The following is a 20,387-nucleotide window of genomic DNA, read 5'->3' as shown; positions in this document are numbered from 1 at the left end:
ACATGTATGATATATATTACATCTATGTTTTTCAGCAATTACATAATAAAATATATAATAAAAATATATATATAATAAAACTAATAACTCATCTTTAATTTTTCTGTATATTCTCTGCAGTCTTTCCAGCTGCAGTATTACGCAGAAAGGTTGTGCTGCTCTGATTTCAGCTCTGAGATCAAACCCCTCACATCTGACAGAACTGAATCTGAACTATAATGAACCAGGAGATTCAGGCGTGAAACTGCTCTCTGCTGTACTAAATGATTCACACTGTAAACTGGAGGAACTACAGTGAGTTTATTCATGTTGTTATTGAATAGTCTTTACCTGTAATGAGAAATATTGATTAGAAACTTAACTCCTTAAACAGGCAATTGATAGTAAAGCCGAAACAGAGTATGAAGATACATAATGACCTCCTGAGATTCAACAGATAATCATAATGTCATATCAGTGTTAAATTTGACCAAATTCTTCAGTTTACAGCTTTATAATTAAGTTTAGAACCTTTAATGAATTAATAAAAAATTAATCTAAATCATCAATTTAAATGATCAGTAGATACAGATTTCTGTATGTCTCTCTCTCTCTCTCTTTCTCTCTCTCTCTCTCACACACACACACACAAAAATCACTGTTCACATCATTCATGTTCTTTACTCTCTGCAGGCTGCGTTACTGCAGTATTGGAGAGGAAGGCTGTGCTGCTCTGATTTCGGCTCTGAGATCTAACCCCTCACACCTGAGAGAACTGAATCTGAGCTTTAATAAACCAGGAGATTCAGGAGTGAAGCTGCTGTCTGCTCTACTGGAGGATCCACACTGTAAACTGGAGAAACTACAGTGAGTCTCATCACATCTCAATAATTGTAAGGTTTCGAGAAAAAAATTAAATTACACTAATGTGTTTTCTGTAGCAGTGGTTTTGTTTGCTGCCCTCTCACCATCAGTTCAAAACTCTTTTAAAAGTATATTTAGAAAATAAAAGAAAGACAAATAACTTAATTGGCATCTTCTCAATTGACATATGTTGATGGAACCTTTTTTCAAAACCAGCACTTTACAGTTTTTTTTTTTTTTTAACTCAGAGCTACAGTGACTGCTAGAAAGTGCTTCTCTCATTTCCGCCCAGTATTAAAGTACAATTGGGATAAAAGAAGGTGTCCCCTCTGATGTTTCAGCCAAATTAATATTGAATGCAACTTCCAAAGTAAAATATATAAATATATGAGGCAGTCTTTTATCTCACACTCAAGCTAAAAGATTTAAAAGCATGGGGCAAAAGGTCCCCAATATTGTAACGGAAATCCAAGGAGGAAGATGAGATGAGGCAAAGATGATCCAAAATAACAGTCTTTAATAACAATCCACTCAAACATGTTACATAGACAATAACTGGCAACTCAAATGTGGAAAACTCAGGACTTATAAACCCAGGGGCTAATGGGATAATTAACAAAACACCAGGTGGGGATAATGAACTGATCAAGACATAGGCACAAACTAGGTCACAACAGAAAATCAACACACAGACATGTGACAGATCACCTCCTCCCGGGAAGGCGTGTACTCATGCCGTAAAGAGTTCAAGCTGAGGAGGGAGGGTGGGGGCTCAGGAGGAGGGCGTGGAGCAGGAGAGAGGACCCACCAAAAATCATACAAAAAAATAAGTCCATGGGGGAGTGGAGGGTGGGAGGAGCCAAGGGAATGCCAGAAGCAGGAGGAGCCATGTGTTGAGCCAGAGACCAACCAGGACGAGGCCCCAGAGCGGAGTCGAAGGTGGGAGGAGCCAAGGTGGGAATGACGCCTTGACAGTCGTGGACACCATGGGGATGACTGACGGAGATGCAGCCCTCACTGATGGAGACTCAGATGGAGCCGATGAGTCCACGCTCAGCCGATGGTCCTGGAGACCGAGGAGGAGCCGCAGCAACGAGCGTCTGAGGAGGAACCGGAAATCCAGAGGTCAGAGGCTGAGCCGATGGAGTCGGGGGGGGGGAAGACGAGCCAGCCGAAACCGCAGGTGCAGGCAGGTCGACAACTGACCAAGGCGGAGCCGGAGGGGCGAGGGAGCCCGGAGAAGCCGTATGGCCGATGGTTTCAGGAAAGAAGACACTCGGCATATCCAGCTGGCCAGTAGGAGGTGCAGAGGGGCTGAAGGACAGCAGTGATGATGGGGCTGAAGGACTGGCTGAGTGAGGAGGCGGGAGAGGGAGGCTGGGTGGGAATTCAGGACATACAGGAGACACAGGAGTCACTGGAGAAACAGGAGTATCTACAGAAACAGGGGGCTTAGGGCTCACCTCTCCAAAAAAGTCAATCAGGTCCATTGCAAAAATGTCTTTCAGTTCCTCCACAGAGGCCAGTTCATACTCACTCATAGCGGTGGGAGTGTGGGCGGGGCAATCCTCCACATCCCCGAACTCCACTAACACTCCCTCAGCGTTCAGTGGTGTAGCCGGCTCACGCACCTGGTCAGACTCTTGAAGATAGGCGAGCTCCGGGTCGATGCTACCTTCCGACCTTGTCCTCAGTCCAGGTTCCTCCATCGCGGCGTGTCATCCTCCTCGGTCTGCGGTGGGCTCATGCGACACCTCCGTCGCATCATTCGCTGGCTGGCTGGTCTGTGGTAGTGGTGGAGTGGGGCTGGTGGCGAGGTCATCCTCCACAGAGTCGATGGTGTACGCTGATTTGTTGGTAGCGAAATCATCTTTGGGACCACCCGCTGGACACGCGTATTATGACTGGTAGTATTGGTTGAACAGATAGGTTTTGAGTTTAGAATTAAATTCATGCAGTGTGGTTATTTTCAGGGGCAATTAATTCCAAAGTTTAGGAGCCATAACAGAGAAAGATCTACCTCCCATAGATGATAGGCGAAAAGTAGTTCACCTCCAGATGATTGAAGAGGTCAAGAGGGAATATAAAGAGAAAGTAGGTCAGTAGGTGTAAGACCATAGAGTGGCTTGAAGGTAAGCAGAAGAATATCATAAATAATACGAGAGGACACGGGTAGCCAGTGGAGGTTAGACAGAACAGGAGTGTTATGAGCAGACCGTTTAGTGTAAGTTAACATTCTCGCAGCAGATGGAGATGGAGCACACTATTAGTCCAGAAAAAAAAGAGTGTTACAGTAATCAAGGCGAGATGTGATAAATTTATATACTAATGATTCAGCATCTTTTGGACTGACGAAGGAACAGAGTTTGGCAATACAGTGAAGTTGAAAAAAATGCACTGGCTCTGCATATTTATATTTACTGATATACGCATCTAGGTTTAGTGAAGAGTCAAGAATTATACCTAAGTTTTTGACAGTGGCAGATGGAATAATTGGTGTAGCTTTGAGGTCAGATCTGGGGGCATTAGTTATGTTTTTGTTACTGTTGGGGGACCAACAAGTAAGATTTATATTTTGGTTATGTACAAACTGAGAAAATTGGAGTAAAGCCAGGTCTTTAACTCACTGACACATGACAATAGAGATGCAGTCTGGTGAATAGAATCAGGTCGGCAAGCAGTGTACAGTATATCTGAATATCTTCGGCATAGCAGTGGTACTCAAAACCATGGCAGCGAATAATTTGTCAGAGGGGCATTATATAAATAATAAATAGTAGTGGCCCTAGAACTGAGCCCTGTGGCACACCCTGTTTAAGAGGAGCAGAGGGAGTTTTATAGCTATGCATGGTGATGTAGTATTGTCTCTGTCAAATAGGAGGAAAATCAGGATAACGCAGCTCCTGAGATGCCAATCTCTGAGAGGCGCATGAGTAATAATTATGACAGACAGTATCAAAAGCTGAGCTGAGATCGAGTAATAAGAGTATGGAAAGATTGCCTGAATCACCAGAAAGAAGGAGGTTGTTTATAACCATTACTAGAGCAGTTTCAGTACTGCAATGCGAGCAAAAACCTGAACTATCATGGACACTCTTACTATTGCACGCATTTTTGATATGTTGACTTCCTGGCAAAGGATTAAAAAAATTAAATCAAGAACCAGATCTCATGAACTGTTAAGACTGGCTACTGTAATACTGTACTCACCTTCATTTCTGCACTCAGTTACAAAAAACTAAAGTAACCATAAACTAAACATGATTTTGCTATAGTAACCATAGCTTAACCGTGGTATTTGTATTAAAATGGTGGATATTGTAATGGTAATCAATCCATTTATGTTCAGTCTTGCATCCAAGCACAGAACACCGGAATTGCTTATGAGACATTGTTGACGTTACAGCTGCTCGAGCACGGAGAAAATGGAGGACAGCGTATAACCAACATAACTTGCTGAGGGTGGAAACTACAGTAATGCAGGACTGTCAGTCAATGACCATGGGCGGGGCCTAAACAATGTGACATCGTATTGCTTTGAGAATCAAAACAGCAGCTTTGGTTTAATGGGGATTAAAAAATAAGGAGAGGGTGGATTTTTATCACTGTAGAGTGGTTGTGTTCACACACTGCCAACACACATTTATGTCCAAACACCATATAAAAGTGGATTTTGCATAATAGGTGCCTTTTAAGAAATGCATAAAAAGACTACATATTAACTTCATGATAGATAGTTCTACCAATCATTCATCCCTCTGTTAGTGAGCAGACAGAATTCCCATATTATTAATCACTCCCCAAGTCTAGAGTAATACAGTATACAGTAAACTGAATGAAAGAAACAGGATATATATAGTGAACAGATGTTTAACAGACTGTCTGTCTCGTATTTTCTCGATGACCACAAAAAGAACTAAAAATCGTACAGATAAGAATAAGGTATTGTTTGAAACTGCAAAGGGTCTACTTTTATTTGTGTACAGTCATAATAACAACAAAACAATGTGCTTTTGTAAAATAAAGAAAATAAACAGGTTGCGTTCTCTGCCGTCTAGGTCTCTGTCAACTCTCTTCATAAACACGTAAATAAAACAGTGTGAATCTCAGTGAATACTCACCTCAAAGACATGAGAAATATATGCATAGAAAGCTTGAAATGTCTACTTCAAAATACTTCAAAGTCATGTCTAAAACAAATATTCTGTGATAAATCACACCCACGAGCTGATCGCACTTTTCAAATTATAAACATCCACATGAGACGCACGCGCATGTAAATGCCCACATCACTGTAAACAAACGTGAAGAGTTCATCCCGGCTACTTTTTGTTTCTGGAATAAGATGTGCTGAGAAGAATAACCCAGAATTTACCTCACAACGCAATGCGTCGCACAGCTAGATCCATGATTGAGTAAATAAGTAAGTACATTTTATTTATAGAGCACATTTAAATTCAGCTTACATTGACCAAAGTGCTGTACAAAACAATCATAAAATACAGAAAAGTATAAAATAAAATACAAATTAAAATCCAAGAAAACAATACTAATCCATAAATTAAAATTCAGGAAAGGTCATAGAATAAAGATGCGTTTTAAGTCTAGACTTAAAAACCGAAATAGACGGAGCACTCTTAATGTCAGGTGGCAACTGATTCCATAGCCGTGGAGCAGCTACTGCAAAGGCTCTGTCACCTATAAACTTAAGTCGTGACCATGGAACATATAAAAGAGCTTTATTAGCAGATCTGAGGGACTTAGGAGCAGAATTAAATGAGATAAGATCAGGAATGTATGATGGGGCTTGTCCATTAAGTGCCTTAAGAACAATCAACAAAATTTTGAATTGAATTCTAAAAGAGACAGGAAGTCAGTGGAGCGATGCTAAAATTGGAGTGATATAATCAAGTCAGTGGAGCGATGCTAAAATTGGAGTGATATAATCACGTTTTTTTTGCACCAGCTAACAATCTGGCTGCATTCTGGACCATCTGCAAACAAGCCAGTGAAGATTGGGGAAGACCTAGGTATAAGGAATTACAGTAGTCTAATTGTGATGGGATAAATGCATGAATAACTTTTTCCAAGTCTTGAAAGGAAAGTGTTAATTTAAGACTAGAAATGATGAGTAGCCTAAGATTACTTGCACCTGTTGTTATTGTATTATTGTGACATAACTTGTACACAATTTTCTAGTTAGACTTTTCCCAAAATATAATTCCTGACTACATGTATGAAATCAAGTGAAAACTTTTGAAATATGTGTAATTTCATTGTCTAAATGTCTCGCAATGCTAGGAAGTTTGTTTGTTATTAACATTTTTTATTTTTCATACATAACATCCAAAATAAAAAAAAATTTAAAAAAAATTTAAAAAAGGATGTTTGTTTAATGTTTTATAACATATAAAACCACAAGATATAAAAGCAATCCTCAAACCAACCTCCGGCATGATGGCGCCTGTGTGCATGGCAAGCCGTCGCTGTTGTTCAGGTGCCAAGTATGTTTTGTGTTTGGTAACCTCTTTTATGTGCTCGTTTGTTACAACAACAACAGCACCATCATATGTTTATAACCGTGATTTCCTATTGGGCATCGGAGAATATGTTACGTGTCCGCACAGCTGGAATGACGAAGGATACAAACATTCCTCTGATTCATCAACATTTTTTGGAATTCCCATAAAACTATGCTGCGGACTGTGATATTCATAAAAGAAAGAGACGCTACAGAAAACGGGGGCAGCGAGGCGGCTATCGAGTTCATCTGAAAAGGCTACGCTTTGGTCTGAGGGAGCCCGCTGATTGCATAACATCTTTGGGCTTTAATTTGAAAAGCTATTACTGAGCTGGGGTTGCTGTGCACGGATTGTGGTTCTTTGGGGGGAGAGTGCTGCGGCTCTGGATGCTTCGTGGGATGGATGTCATCACCTGACCCTACTTCTCCAAGCTACTCTTGCTCAGACTGTGTCTTTCCTATCTCACGGAGAGTGAAGTCAGTGCATCTGCATTCGAAACATGACTCGAGGTGGAGAGGGGTAAACTTAGAGAATCTTTGACTCTTTGGCAGAGCTTAGCCGGGATATTCATTTTTCTCTAGGAAGGAATATAATTGTGAGGATACTACCTTTTCTAGTATCTTTGACAGAAAAGGGAGATTTGAGATCGGTCTGTAATTAACTAGATCTTTGGGGTCAAGTTGTGGTTTTTTAATGAGAGGCTTAATAACAGCCAATTTGAAGGTTTTGGGGACATATCCTAATGACAATGATGAATTAATAATAGCCAAAAGAGGATCTATGACTTCTGGAAGCAGCTCTTTTAGTAGTTTAGATGGAATCGGGTCTAACATACATGTTGTTGGTTTAGATGATTTAACAAGTTTATACAATTCTTCCTCTCCCACAGTAGAGAATGAATGAAATTGTTCCTCAGGGGATCTATAGTGCGCTATCTGATGCGATACTGTAGCTGACGGCTGCAAGGATACAATTTTATCTCTGATAGTATCGATCTTGGAAGTGAAGTAGTTCATAAAGTCATTACTGCTATGCTCTTGGGAAATGCCAACACCTGTTGATGCTTGATTTTTCGTTAATTTAGTTACTGTATTGAATAAATACCGAGGGTTATGTTTGTTTTCTTCTAGAAGAGACGAAAAGTAATCAGATCTAGCAGTTTTTAATGCTTTTCTGTAGGATAGGGTACTTACCCGCCAAGCTAAACGAAATATCTCTAATTTAGTTTTCCTCCAGCTGCGCTCCATTTTCCGGGCTGCTCTCTTTAGGGCGCGGGTGTGCTCATTATACCACGGTGTTGGACTCTTATCCTTAATCTTCCTTAAGCGTAAAGGAGCAACCGCATCTAGAGTGCTAGAAAAGAGAGAGTCCATAGTTCCTGTTACATCATCAAGTTGTTCTGAGCTATTGGATATACTGAGGAACTGAGATAAGTCAGGAAGATTATTTATAAAGCAGTCTTTTGTGGTAGAAGTGATGGTTCTACCATATTTGTAACAAGTTGGCTTTACAGCTTTAGCTATATGGAATATACAGGAGACTAGATAATGATCTGAGATATCATCGCTCTGCTGTAAAATTTCAACGCCACTGACATCAATTCCATGTGACAGTATTAAATCTAGAGTATGATTTCGACAATGAGTAGGTCCTGACACGTGTTGTTTAACACCAATTGAGTTTAGAATGTCTATAAATGCTGATCCCAACGAATCTCTTTCATTATCAACATGGATATTAAAATCACCAACGATTAGGACTTTATCTGCAGTCAGCACTAACTCCGATAGAAGATCAGAAAATTCTTTAATAAAGTCTGTATGGTGCCCTGGTGGCCTGTATACAGTAGCCAGTACAAACATCACAGGATTTATCATTAACACTTGTTTCTTTGGATAACGTTATATGAAGCACCATTACTTGAGCGAATTATACTTGAAACCCGACCTCTGAGAGATACTGAAAATATTTCTATAAATTGTAGCAACACCTCCCCCTTTACCTTTTGGACGCGGTTCATGTTTGTAACAGTAATCTTGGGGTGTAGACTCGTTTAAAGTAATGTAATCATCTTGTTTTAGCCAGGTTTCTGTCAGACAAAGCACATCTAGTTTATGGTCAGTGAACATATCATTTACAAAAGTGCTTTTGAAGAAAGGGATCTAATATTCAATAAGCCAAGCTTTATCATGTGTTTATCTGTATTATATCGGTTTTTTATTTGTTGAACATCAATTAAATTGTTACTATTACTTTGGTTTGGATGTTTTCTGTATTTTCTAGTTCGGGGAACAGACACAGTCTCTATAGCGTGATATCTAGATGAAAAAGATTCTATGTGCTGAGAGTTAACTGACTTTGGTGACGTGAGGCGGCTAGCAGACGATCGGTTTAGCCAGTCTGTCTGCTTCCTGATCTGGGCTCCAGTTAGTTAAGTATGAACTCTAAGACTATGTGCCATATTTCTAGAGAGAAGAGCGGCACCACCCCAGGAGGGATGAACACCATCTCTTTTCAACAGGTCAGGTCTGCCTCAAAAATTCTTCCAATTGTCTATAAAGCCTATGTTATTTTGTGGGCACCACTTAGACATCCAGCCATTAAGTGACGACAGTCTGCTATGAATCTCATCACCCCGGTAAGCAGGGAGCGGACCAGAGCATATTCCAGTGTCTGACATCGTACTTGCAAGTTCACACACCTCTTTAACATTATTTTTGGTGATCTCCGACTGGCGAAGTCGAACATCATTTGTGCCGACGTGGATAACTGATCTTACTGAATTTACGTTTAGCATTAGTCAGCACTTTTAAATTTGCCAAGATGTCAGGCGCTCTGGCTCCTGGTAAACAATGGACTATGGTGGCTGGTGTCTCTATTTTCACGTTCCGTACAATAGAATCGCCAATAACTAGAGCACTTTCATCAGGTTTCTCAGTGGGTGCTTCACTGAGTGGGGAGAACCTGTTTGATGTTCTGATCGGAACGGAAGAGTGGTGTTTTGACCCGCGACTATGCCGCCTCACTGTCACCCAGTTGCCCTGCTGCACAGGCTCAACCGAAACCGAACAATGTACAGGACTCCCTGAACTAGTCGCATCCAAAGCAGTATCTACAGCCCTCACATTCTTACTGTCCTCAACTAAAGTTTGGATGCGTGTCTCTAGTTCTAAAACCTTCTCTGTCAGCCTAACTATTTCCATGCATTTATCACATGTGAATCGCTCGCTGCTGACAGAGACAGATAAACTATACATGTGGCAGACAGTGCAAACAACAATAGCAGGAGAAGAAGCCATTACTCACCGTGATTGATGAATGATACCAACTTAACTTACCACTTACCACTGTTGTTTGATGAGCTCGTGAAAAACGGAGCGAGGAAAAAATAAAATAATAATAGGCGTGAATAGAAATGCAAATGGAACCGCGAGTGACAAGCTAACGGGCTAACAAGCTGCACTCGCGGTTTTTAAAGGCGAACGATCAAATTAGTTAGATTAGTTTGAAAGATAACACCAGAAATATGGTGAGAATTAAGTTATATATTATCACTTTAGACAAAAGGGATTGAAAGTAAGGTAGAGATTCAATAAAAAGCGAAGGTACACGGAGCTACAAACACAAACCTCTCAGCAGCACAACAGACTGAAGCAATCGAACTCAGTAAGATCAAGATAATCAGAGCTAGCATTTAGCCTACCTTTGATTATTCTTCAGACTCTTCTTTGGGATCTGTATTCTTCTCTGACTTTGAGCCAATTTCACTTTCTAATTTAGTAGACATAGTCCAGCATTTAAACCCCACAAATTGTGCATCTGATGTCATTCCTTCTCGTCTTCTTCTTCAAGTTTTAGATGTTGTAGGTCCAAACATTGTTAGTGTTATTAATAGTAGCCTAGTAAATGGTATAGTTCCATCTTGCCTAAAACATGCTATAATACAACCTCTTTTGAAAAAGCCTAGACAGAATCCTTTAGTTTTAAATAACTATCGCCCCATTTCTAAGCTCCCTTTTTATCCAAAATATTAGAGAAGGCTGTTTAACATCAGCTCATCTCGTTCTTAACCCTCTGGGGACTGAGGGTGTTTTGGGGCCCCAGAGAAGTTTTGACATGCCCTGACATTTGTGATTTTTTCAGTTGCTTATAAACATTTTAATGGCTAAAGTCTAAAAACACTGTATTCAGCACAAACTGGGCTACAATAATATGTGAGCAGCTTGTACGTACGTGATTGTGTTTTTGAGAAAACAACGTTTGCGTGATTAGAAAAAAACTAAAATTTTAAAGTAACTGAAATAAGGCCATAAAACACATACAGAACATTTGTTCACAAGACTTTTGAGAACTGGATCTTGTAGCCTAGAATATTTGCTTCAAAATGATCTGAAAATAATCTAACTCACTCATTCAGAGAAAACAATATATTGATTTAAATTTTCTAAGTCACTTTTTGAGTAGAAAGGATCTATGCGAGAGGGCGTGAACTATCCTGGATAATGCTGTGACTCACACCTGAAAAGACAAAGGCCCGCATAATGAGCTCCATAATGAGCCATTCAGTCAGGTGTGTGACTGAGAGGGAATTGCTACAAGAAAGAATGTGAGGGAAAAAGAAATGTGTATTCATATAACTATCACATAAAATAACTTGAGATTCACTTGTGAGTGCAGTTAAACAGTTTATTAAGAACAAACAAACAAATAAACAACAGAAGAGTCAAGACATCATGGGTGCAATATCCAAAATATCCAAAACAGTGGCAGGAAACTGGAACCCAGGAAAACGGGAACTGCATGAGAAAACACAAAACAGACGTGAGCAACACAATGAATGGACAAAGACAAAGCAAACATGGTGACAATACATACACTACCAGTCAAATTATTTAAACAGTAAGATTTGTAATGTTTTTTTTTTAAGAAGTGTCTTCAGCTCACCAAGCCTGCATTTATTTGATCCAAAGTACAGCAAAAACAGTATATTATATTTATTATAATATATAGGCCTACATATTGTTACTATTCAAAATAAATAAAGCACCCCCCACTCCCACACTAAAATTAATAAATAAATTAGTGAACATGTTGATAGGCTTATCAGGAGCAACTATATTATTACATTAGCAATCACCAATATTGCCCACGTGATTTTATAACAGATGCACACATGCTTTGCATGTTTTATCATACAATACAAAAACAACATTTTATAACTGAGATACTAAATTATTATTGTTAAGCTTATTATAAACATGTTTGAGCAGGTATTTGCAAACATAGTAGGCTACATCACAGTAAAGATTGGTCTAAACGTTCTTAGACATTACTTTTATATCATTGTTTATAGAACATATAACTATCCTCACGTCGTGCAACATTTAAATGCAATGAAAGGTCATATTTCATAGTTCAACTAGTAAATGCGTTCAACTTTGTCACAACAACACATTATCGAATGCCAATAAGAAACATTACTTACTCTGTATAAAATATCTCCTCCTCCGCCGGCTCCGGCTACTCTCGTGTTCTGTTTGTGATGTAGACAAAGCTTTTTCCTCTCAGTGCGTTTTCTGGGGGTGAATTTTACATGCCGCGTGTCTTGCGTGGAGATTTGTAATAACAATAGCGCAAGCAGCGCGTGGGCGTGACCTAATTAGAGATAATGAGACCAGACGGAAAAACTGGACATGTCCTTGGTTTCATACGGATTACTTTATCACAGAATATTTGTTTCGGTAAGACTTACTTCATTTAAGAGTAGACATGTCAAGCTTTCTATAGATATATTTCTCATGTCTCTGTGTGAAGTATTTGCTGAGTTACAGTTCATTTTAGTGACGTGTTTCAAAAAGCAGTTCGCGGAAGAATAAAGAAAACAAACAGGGTTTGTTTATTATGTTATTGTTATTATGAGTGTATACAAATAAAAGTAGACCCCTTACAGATTCGAATGGTGTAAGATCAAAAATGGCAGAGTACTTCAAGCTCATTTCGGCCTTATCAGGAAAATCTGCCTCAAAACGCGTATAAGCGTTTGTCGACCCCAGAGGGTTAAATAAAAATTCAGTTTGGGATAAATTTCAGTCTGGTTTTAGATCAAAATATAGAACAGAGACTGCCCTTTTAAAAGTACACAATGACTTAATGCTTGCTGCCGATTTAGGAAAGGGTACCATTCTGATTCTTCTTGACCTTATGGCAGCATTTGACACAATTGATTATGACATCCCTTTAAATCGATTAAGTCAATGGGTAGGCATTCGGGGATATGCTCTCAAATGGTTTTGCTCTTTTTTAAAGGATAGAAGCCTTTTCTGATTCTGCAGATTCTTTTTTTGTGGGGTTCCTCAGGTATTAATTTTGGGGCCCATTTTATTTTCTTTATATATGCTTCCACTTGGTTTTATTTGCCAGAAATACAATGTTGCATAACATTTTTATGCAGATGATGCACAACTCTATCTTCCACTGAATGCAGGTGATCGTGATGAGTTAGGTGATCTGATGACTTACTACCATAAGATTAAGTTATGGGCAGCACAGAATTTTTTACAATTAAATGAGGCTAAAACAGAATGCCTAATATTTGGCTCTATTATACCATCCTCACATATGCTAACCGGTCTAGTTCCTACTGCCTCAAATCTGCATAAACAAGTAAGAAACCTGGGAGTGGTCTTCCATTCGGAGCTTAAATTTGATAAACAAGTGAAGTCTGTGGTAAAGGCAGGATATTTTCAGTTAAGAAATATCGTAAAATAAAAATATAAAAATTGTCATTTGATGATTTGAAGCGTGTTATACATGCTCTTATTATGCCAAGATTGAATTACTGCAATTTGTTGTATTTGGGGATTCCAGCTGTTCTGCTGAATCATCTTCAACTATTACAAAACGCAGCAACCAGACTGCTGACTGGGACCAAGAAACAGGTCAGTTTCCCCAGTGCTAGATTCGTTGCATTGGCTGCCGGTTAATTTTAGAGTTCAATTTAAGGTTTACTATATGTTTTTAAAGCCTTGCATGGTCTAGCACCTGAATATATTTCGGACATGATCCAGTTTTATTCTACGACACGGCCATTGAGGTCACCACTGGAAATTAGATGTTGTATATCACTAGGTCATTTTAAAACACGTATAAGAGGGTTCTTACTTGCCCAGGCATTTGGTGTGAGCTAGTTGGTCTATATCTGATGGTTTTGTGTTTATGTCATGTTGTTTCTATGTTCTTGCTGTTTTAGTTTTGGTTATTTAGTTTGATATGTTGTTTTATTGGAAAGCAATTTGGTCAACAAGAGTTGCTTTTAAATGTGCTATAGAAATAATAAATAAGCAAAAGTAGAATGAGTGTTAACACTATGATATATAGAGTCTATGAATGTTTGGCACAAAGGTGTGTTACTGTTCAAGTCTCAGTGTTCAGATCAGTATGTTCATTCATGTGTCCTTGACCTTCACTGTGTATGTTTTTTATTATACTGTGTTGTAAATAAAATACAAATAATACAACTAATATGGTGATAATACTTTTATAAGAAGTTATTAAAACTTGCAGAAATACTCCCCACGGGGAGCATGTGATTCATGCATGATAAAGGACCAGTACGGGGCGTGGCTAAAGTCCTGCAACCACGTCCGATTGGAAGATCGCATTGGGTGACATACAAAATCAGCCCGCTTAAGAACTGGACACAAAGCTCGCTTGCTGTTTTCTCTCTCGATCTTAGGCTCTTCCGCCTTAGTGATTGCGCTGCGAAGTGCTCACAGCCATAACATCAGGCTAGCGAGACTCCAGAAGTACCAACACTTCGTCAAATTTCGTGACTGCAGAAATCTTCAAAGCTTAGTCTTTGCAAACAGACTCTCCGAAGAACTTCCAGCGCATCATCACGTCACAAAGGAACCAACCAACCACCGGAGGGCATTCCCAGAAATACATCAGAAAACAACCGAGTCATCAGCCAATCTGCAGCCCCGGGATTCCCTCAAGCAGCCATCCAGGAAGTCTGTTGTCAGCTGTCAACTTGAACGCATGTAACAAACAAATCACCATTTCTTGCTGAACTGGTGCTGAATTGATTTTAAGCAGTAAAGATAAGCCAAGTCTCTGCTTTTATGAGTTTTCTCAGGTTAAATTTAAAGAACTCATAGAAAACGAGTATTAGAACTTTGGGAACTTCATGCAAACGCAGCAACTCATTTCCTGAACCTTTTGTGTGTGTGTGTCCATTGATTTTAGTTCCATGTGTTTAGCTTAGGAATGTATTAGAGTAGCTCAAATAAAGTCCGTTTCATTTATAAAGAAGCATTGTCTTATGTGATGTATTTTAAAGTTAAACTTTGCCCAGATCCTTTGTTACCTTGCTCAAAAATGAATAAGATTACCATTTTGTTTGTATTCTCATTAACAGAATTGTTAAGACGCACTAAATTTAACTAAGATGCTGGACGTCCAAGTTCATAAAGTGTAAATTATTTGAATCAGTTCAGTTTGAAGAAATCAACATCGAATCTTTAATAAATAAGAGCTAAATCCATAAAGTTATTACACAAGAGTCATTAATAACTCATCTTTAATTTTTTCTGTATATTTTCTGCAGTCTTTCCAGCTGTGGTATTACACAGAAAGGCTGTGCTGCTCTGATTTCAGCTTTGGGATCAAACCCCTCACACCTGACAGAACTGGATCTGAATGGCAATAAACCGGGAGACTCAGGAGTGAAGCTGCTCTCTGCTCTACTAAAGGATCCACACTGTAACCTGGAGAAACTACTGTGAGTGTTATTATATTATTGAACAAAAAAAAACTGTGTGAAAATACTGCCAAATAAAAACATTTAATGTTAAAGGGATAGTTTACCAAAAAATAATATTCTGCCGTCACTTTACTTATTTCCAAAACAGTATGACTTTCTTCTGTGGAACATAAAAGAAGATATTTTCAGAAATATTTTTATCCACACAATGAAAAGCAATGGTACCAAAACTTTGGTTGCAACAATGTTCAAAATATCATCTATTATGCTCCACAGAAGAAAGAAGGTCTTTCTATAAGATTTGGAATGACATGCAGGGAAGTAAATTATGACAATTTATGTTTTGGGGTAAACTATTTCTTTAAGAATCGAAATGTAAATGATGAAATACAATGATTATACTGAATGTGCCAAAGACAAATGTATGTTTGTATATACGCTTATAGAACATTAAACAACAATGTAAGTATAAGCCAAAATTAACCATACAGATAAATGATTACATAATTACAAATTGACAAATGTAACATTACAAAGTCTTTCTCCAATTCATGTGTAGCAATGTTGAAAAAAAAAAAAAATTAGTATATATATTTGTTTTAGTTTTTTTTGTTTTTGTTTCTTCAACATTTTTTTTTTTAAATTGTCCACAGAAGAACAGGCATTTCTACACACAGTAAACACAAACAAACATCAACATCAAAAACTGATCCGGGTTAACTAAAGAGGGAGCTTAAATAATGAGACTAATGAGGGAGTAGACAGGTGAAGGTGATTAACAATTAAGGGGACACATTAGGAACGAAGGAAGGAGCTAAGAAGGAGCCAGGTGGGACCCAGACAGCAGCCAGAAAGGCGGACCATGGTGGAGCTGATGGAGGGAGGAGCCATGTTGGTGGAAGAGCTGACGACCCCAGGGGGCCAACAGACAGAGGTGGAGCAGGTGTTAAGGGAGCCCACGACGGAGACTGTTAGCTGATAAGCCAAGGCGATGATGGGGATCCGGAGGGACATGACGAAGCTGACGGCTCTGGCAACCGAGGCGCAGGCAGGGATCCAGAAGGCTGCGGTGTAGCTGGAGAGACAGAGGACCAAGGTGGAGCTGGAGGGAGGGAGGAGCCCAATGTGCCAGAGGGATGGAGGGACAATGCGAAGCTGGAGGAGTGTAGTCCTGAGGCGAGGGCAGGTCGATGACCAACCAAGACGGAGCCGGAAGGACAAGGGAGCCCGGTGGAGCTGGTGGACTGGTGGGCCATTGTGGAGATGAAGAAGCTAGGAGCCAAGGTGGAGATGAAGAAGCTAGGAGCCAAGGTGGAGCTGATGGGCCTATGGACTGAGGTGGAGTCTGGGTCTCTGAAGATGGGGGCAGAGATCGGTCAGATGGAGCTGGAGACTGACAGGCCCACAGTGAATCCTCACTATGGTCAATGCTGAATTGCAGCTCACCAGAACCATTCAATTTCTGCGAAAATCCCCCGAGGACCATCCCCAGACAACTTAGCATGTGTCACGGTGTTTAGGCTGACCTTGTAGAAGGTACACAGGCAGTTGGCTGAGTAGTGTGTGAAGTGGAAGAGTTCCATGAAGATCCATGTATGGTCCTTGAGGGAACGCTCAACATCAATAATCGACCCAGGATTGAACTAAAGAGGTAGCATAAATAATGAGACTAATGAGGGGTAGACAGGTGATTAACAACTAAGGGAACACATGAGGAACTAAATGGGGCAGGAGAGAGAATTGAATAAAACACAACAAAAGGTCCATAACTGTGACAATTATATACTGTGCATGAGTACTTCTCATGTGTATTGAAATGTCTGCTTCATTTTGTTAAAAGTGTATGAAGGTTATTTGGACTCTGATTGGGGGCTTCACACATCAGTTTGGATAGGACAGTGATGTGATTGGTCAAAGGAATGGGAGGGAGTGACAAAAAAGTGCTCATGAACCTAGTCGCACTTGAGTAGAGCTCCGTACGTCTGGCCCCTTTTTGCTGATTTTTTAAAATTTTATTTTAAGTTTTATTAATTAATAATACTTTCCCTGATGGCATACAATCGGAAACAGCAGGAGTTGTCACCGTCGGCTTCTCTGATTAAAAAGAAATCCAAGCCCCCGATCGCGAGTGATATGATGGACAAGATGGCAAACACGGTTCTTAGAATGTCCTTAAAGTGTGTAACAGAGTTGACGGCGATGTGGAATGAGTTAGATTCTCACATGTCAGTTGTTCAGTCGCTATGCTCTAAATTGGATCTTATGACAGGGGAGATGAGAGAACAAAAGAAAGTTGTCGCAGATCACGATAGGCGTGTAGCCGCCCTTGAGCAACAGGTTGTGGACTTACAGGATCGCAATAGGCGCAGCAATCTGCGTCTGGTCGGATTACCTGAAGGTTCCGAAAAGGACGACCCTATGGGCATTTTGAAAAGTGGAGCGAGCGCATCGTGTGTACACAAGGCTCTCCTCAGATCACTCTAAACCACGGGTTTTCATCTTTAAACTGTTACAGTACACGGACAGGGAGCTCATTCTGCAGACCGCCAGACTTCACACCCCGGTGAAAACATCTGACGGAGCAACGCTGTCTTTCTTTCCAGATTTTTCTCCGGTCACTGCAAAAAGAAGAACTGCACTGATCACTATCGGGTGCGGTGTTCTCCAATCGACTCGGGTATTACACACAATGTTAAACTGACCCGGGACCCGAAGTAATAGATTGGGACCCGACCCGGACCCGGCTGACCATTTAAAATATAGACCCGAACCCGTACGGGTCCCGGGTCGGGTCCCCCGTGAAGACCTCTAGTCCATGCTGCATGTACTTACTCAGCTTTTCATCAGCATAACTGAAAGCTGCTCGCACTTGATTTAACACTTTTGTCTTGAGCTCATGAGGCAACAGAATATGCAAGAAGTACTGACTACACACCTCATCACAGAGCTCTTTGTTCGCCACAAAGTTCATCTGTAGATCTTCAAGGTAATCAAATACCTTTGTTGTGACAGGACATCTGCTCTGAAAAGGTCAAACATTTGCGGGATCACCTTGCACTTGTCAGACACTATGTTCAGTTGAACCTGTAGGGTCCCTGCACACTCTGGGTCTTCAAGCATTTTGTTCAGATTTTCCACTGAAGCTGGAGCCCTGCACCCACACACCTGAGAGAGAGAGAAGCAGCTTAAACCGATTTTAGGATTTTAAATCTACCTGCATTTCTGCCTGCAGAAATTCCTTATAAAAAATGAAATGCTCAGTATGGTATTGCGCTGCAGAGAACCAGAAGTTCCAACGAGTATCACATGGATTTGGGGCCATTGTCGGTTTACTGCCATTCAGTTTGCCAGACAAGTAGGACAGGTATCTTCTCTTCCGACTCCCTGCCATGTAAAACATCTGACTGAAGTACATAATAATGGTGTTCAACTCTGTGAAGGGTTTGCGGAAGGCACCTCCAATCAAATTCATAATGTGTGCCATGCAGGTAATATGGATGGAATGGGGAAAAGGGGACTTCAGAGCATCTCTGTATGCTTTCAGCATGTACACCGCATTGTCTTTATCAAAGACAATGACATCTTCATTGGAATGTCGTACTGTTGGAGAGTTTTGACAGCAGCCATTGAAACAATTGAGTGATTGCAATGCTCCATGAAGACTGTATTCACTAGATGTGCAAGGATTCTTCCAGACTCATCATTTTTTAGTGGTGCTATCAATATGTTTAATACACATCTTCCTCCACATCTGGAGTTTCATCAAAGATGACAGCAACTGGCTCCCCTGAAAGTTTTACTTTTAGTCGTCCCGACATGGTAAGCTGCTTGCGTTTCCTCTGATTCCACAGGTCTGTTTGTCTGAGATGTTTGCTCCCACTTAGATGATAGTCGATCGTAGACTTTCTTTTGTAATCCAAAATTTTATTACACGCGCTGCAAAACAGTTTACCTCCACTCTCGTGCAGTATATTGGGATATTGCTTAGCACTGATGTGAGGAGGTAGGTGAGACAAATTTGCTGCCATTGTTTCGTCAGACCGCTCACATACACAGACGTCATCACGTGAACATCTGAATCCACGTAACGTAAAATAATTCAGTTAGATGATTACAATTTTATGTTATGAGAGGTCTTTTATTTATTTTTTGCGATTATTTTGCAGTTAAATGACGAATTATGTAGGATCACAAAAAAATGCGACATTTTGTTTATTTTGCAATGTATTCATCGCGGAATCGCGGAAAACTGGAGGGACTGACAAGTGGTAGCTAAATATATTTTTTAAATACAAAGATAGTAGATGTTAAAAGTGCATTTTAGTTCATATTCATGGTGTCTCAAAATAGCACACAGTTGAGTACACTTACATGATTGTAAGTTTATCTTAAGAAGTACTAAAGCAGGGGTTCCCAAAACACGTTCCTTGAGCCTCCCCAACACTGCATATTTTGCATGTCTCCTTTGTCTGACACACCCATTTCAGGTCTTGGAGTTGCTACTAATGAGCTGATTAGTTGAATCAGGAGTGATTGATAAAGGAGACATGCAAAATGTGCAGTGTTGGGGAGGCTCCAGGAACGTGTTTGGGAACCCCTGTACTAAAGGATAATTTTTAGTATATTAAGTACAAAATTAGTGAGCGAAAATAGAGCACTTTAAGTACATTATGGAAGTGTACTTGTTTTTCACCTGGGCACATGGAGGGATGTTGAAAGACGTTCACAACTAGTTACAATATGGCATAGGCATTCGCCTATTTTCCACAATAATAACCTTTTGTCAGGCAGTACTCCATTTCATTGTCCGCAATGGACTCATAATAAAGTAAACACTCTGGGAGATATCTATGATGATAGCGGTTTGAAATCCTTCCAGATTCTCAAAACTCAATATATCGGCCCTACTGGCGTATGGGGTGCCTTGGAACTCTCAACTGCCTGTTCACCCTTTGCGCAAACTAATCCTTCCTTATGAGGAATCTCCCTCCTCTGCTTCAGTCATCTATCTCTTTCTTCTTGAGCATTCATACAAACCTTTATCTATTACAACTGTTTGACTTTTGGGACTTCACCTTCACCTTCACCGTTGTCCATCCAACAAAGATGTTTACTGTTAGCTGCTCTCACAGCAGCAAAAAAATTGCTAGTCAACTGTTGGAATCCTCCTCACACAATGGACAGACGAACCTGGACTGTGTATTTGTTGGACATCATCTCGATGAAACTCTCAACTTCTCGTATACATGGATCTAATG

The 20,387-nt window shown here is 40.1% G+C and overlaps 1 protein-coding gene across 6 annotated transcripts in view; it reads left to right on the top strand.

The window, feature by feature from the left end:
- The window catches only part of LOC131530555 (NACHT, LRR and PYD domains-containing protein 12-like), a 79,039-nt gene that overhangs the window by 28,709 nt on the left and 29,943 nt on the right, over window positions 1-20,387 (top strand). For 2 of the 6 annotated variants that reach the window (XM_058760890.1, XM_058760891.1), the window contains 3 exons: window positions 121-294; window positions 673-846; window positions 14,974-15,147. In XM_058760890.1, the coding sequence (XP_058616873.1) occupies window positions 121-294; window positions 673-846; window positions 14,974-15,147 (522 nt within the window). Of the gene's footprint in view, window positions 1-120; window positions 295-672; window positions 847-8,834; window positions 8,887-13,232; window positions 13,260-14,100; window positions 14,904-14,973; window positions 15,148-20,387 lie in introns of those variants that run through there. The other 4 variants (XR_009268421.1, XM_058760893.1, XM_058760894.1 and 1 more) reach the window with 4 other exon arrangements.

Source organism: Onychostoma macrolepis, chromosome 22, assembly GCF_012432095.1.
Source record: "Onychostoma macrolepis isolate SWU-2019 chromosome 22, ASM1243209v1, whole genome shotgun sequence".
NCBI classification, from domain to species: Eukaryota; Metazoa; Chordata; class Actinopteri; order Cypriniformes; family Cyprinidae; genus Onychostoma; species Onychostoma macrolepis.
This window is presented reverse-complemented; position numbering and strand designations above follow the sequence as displayed.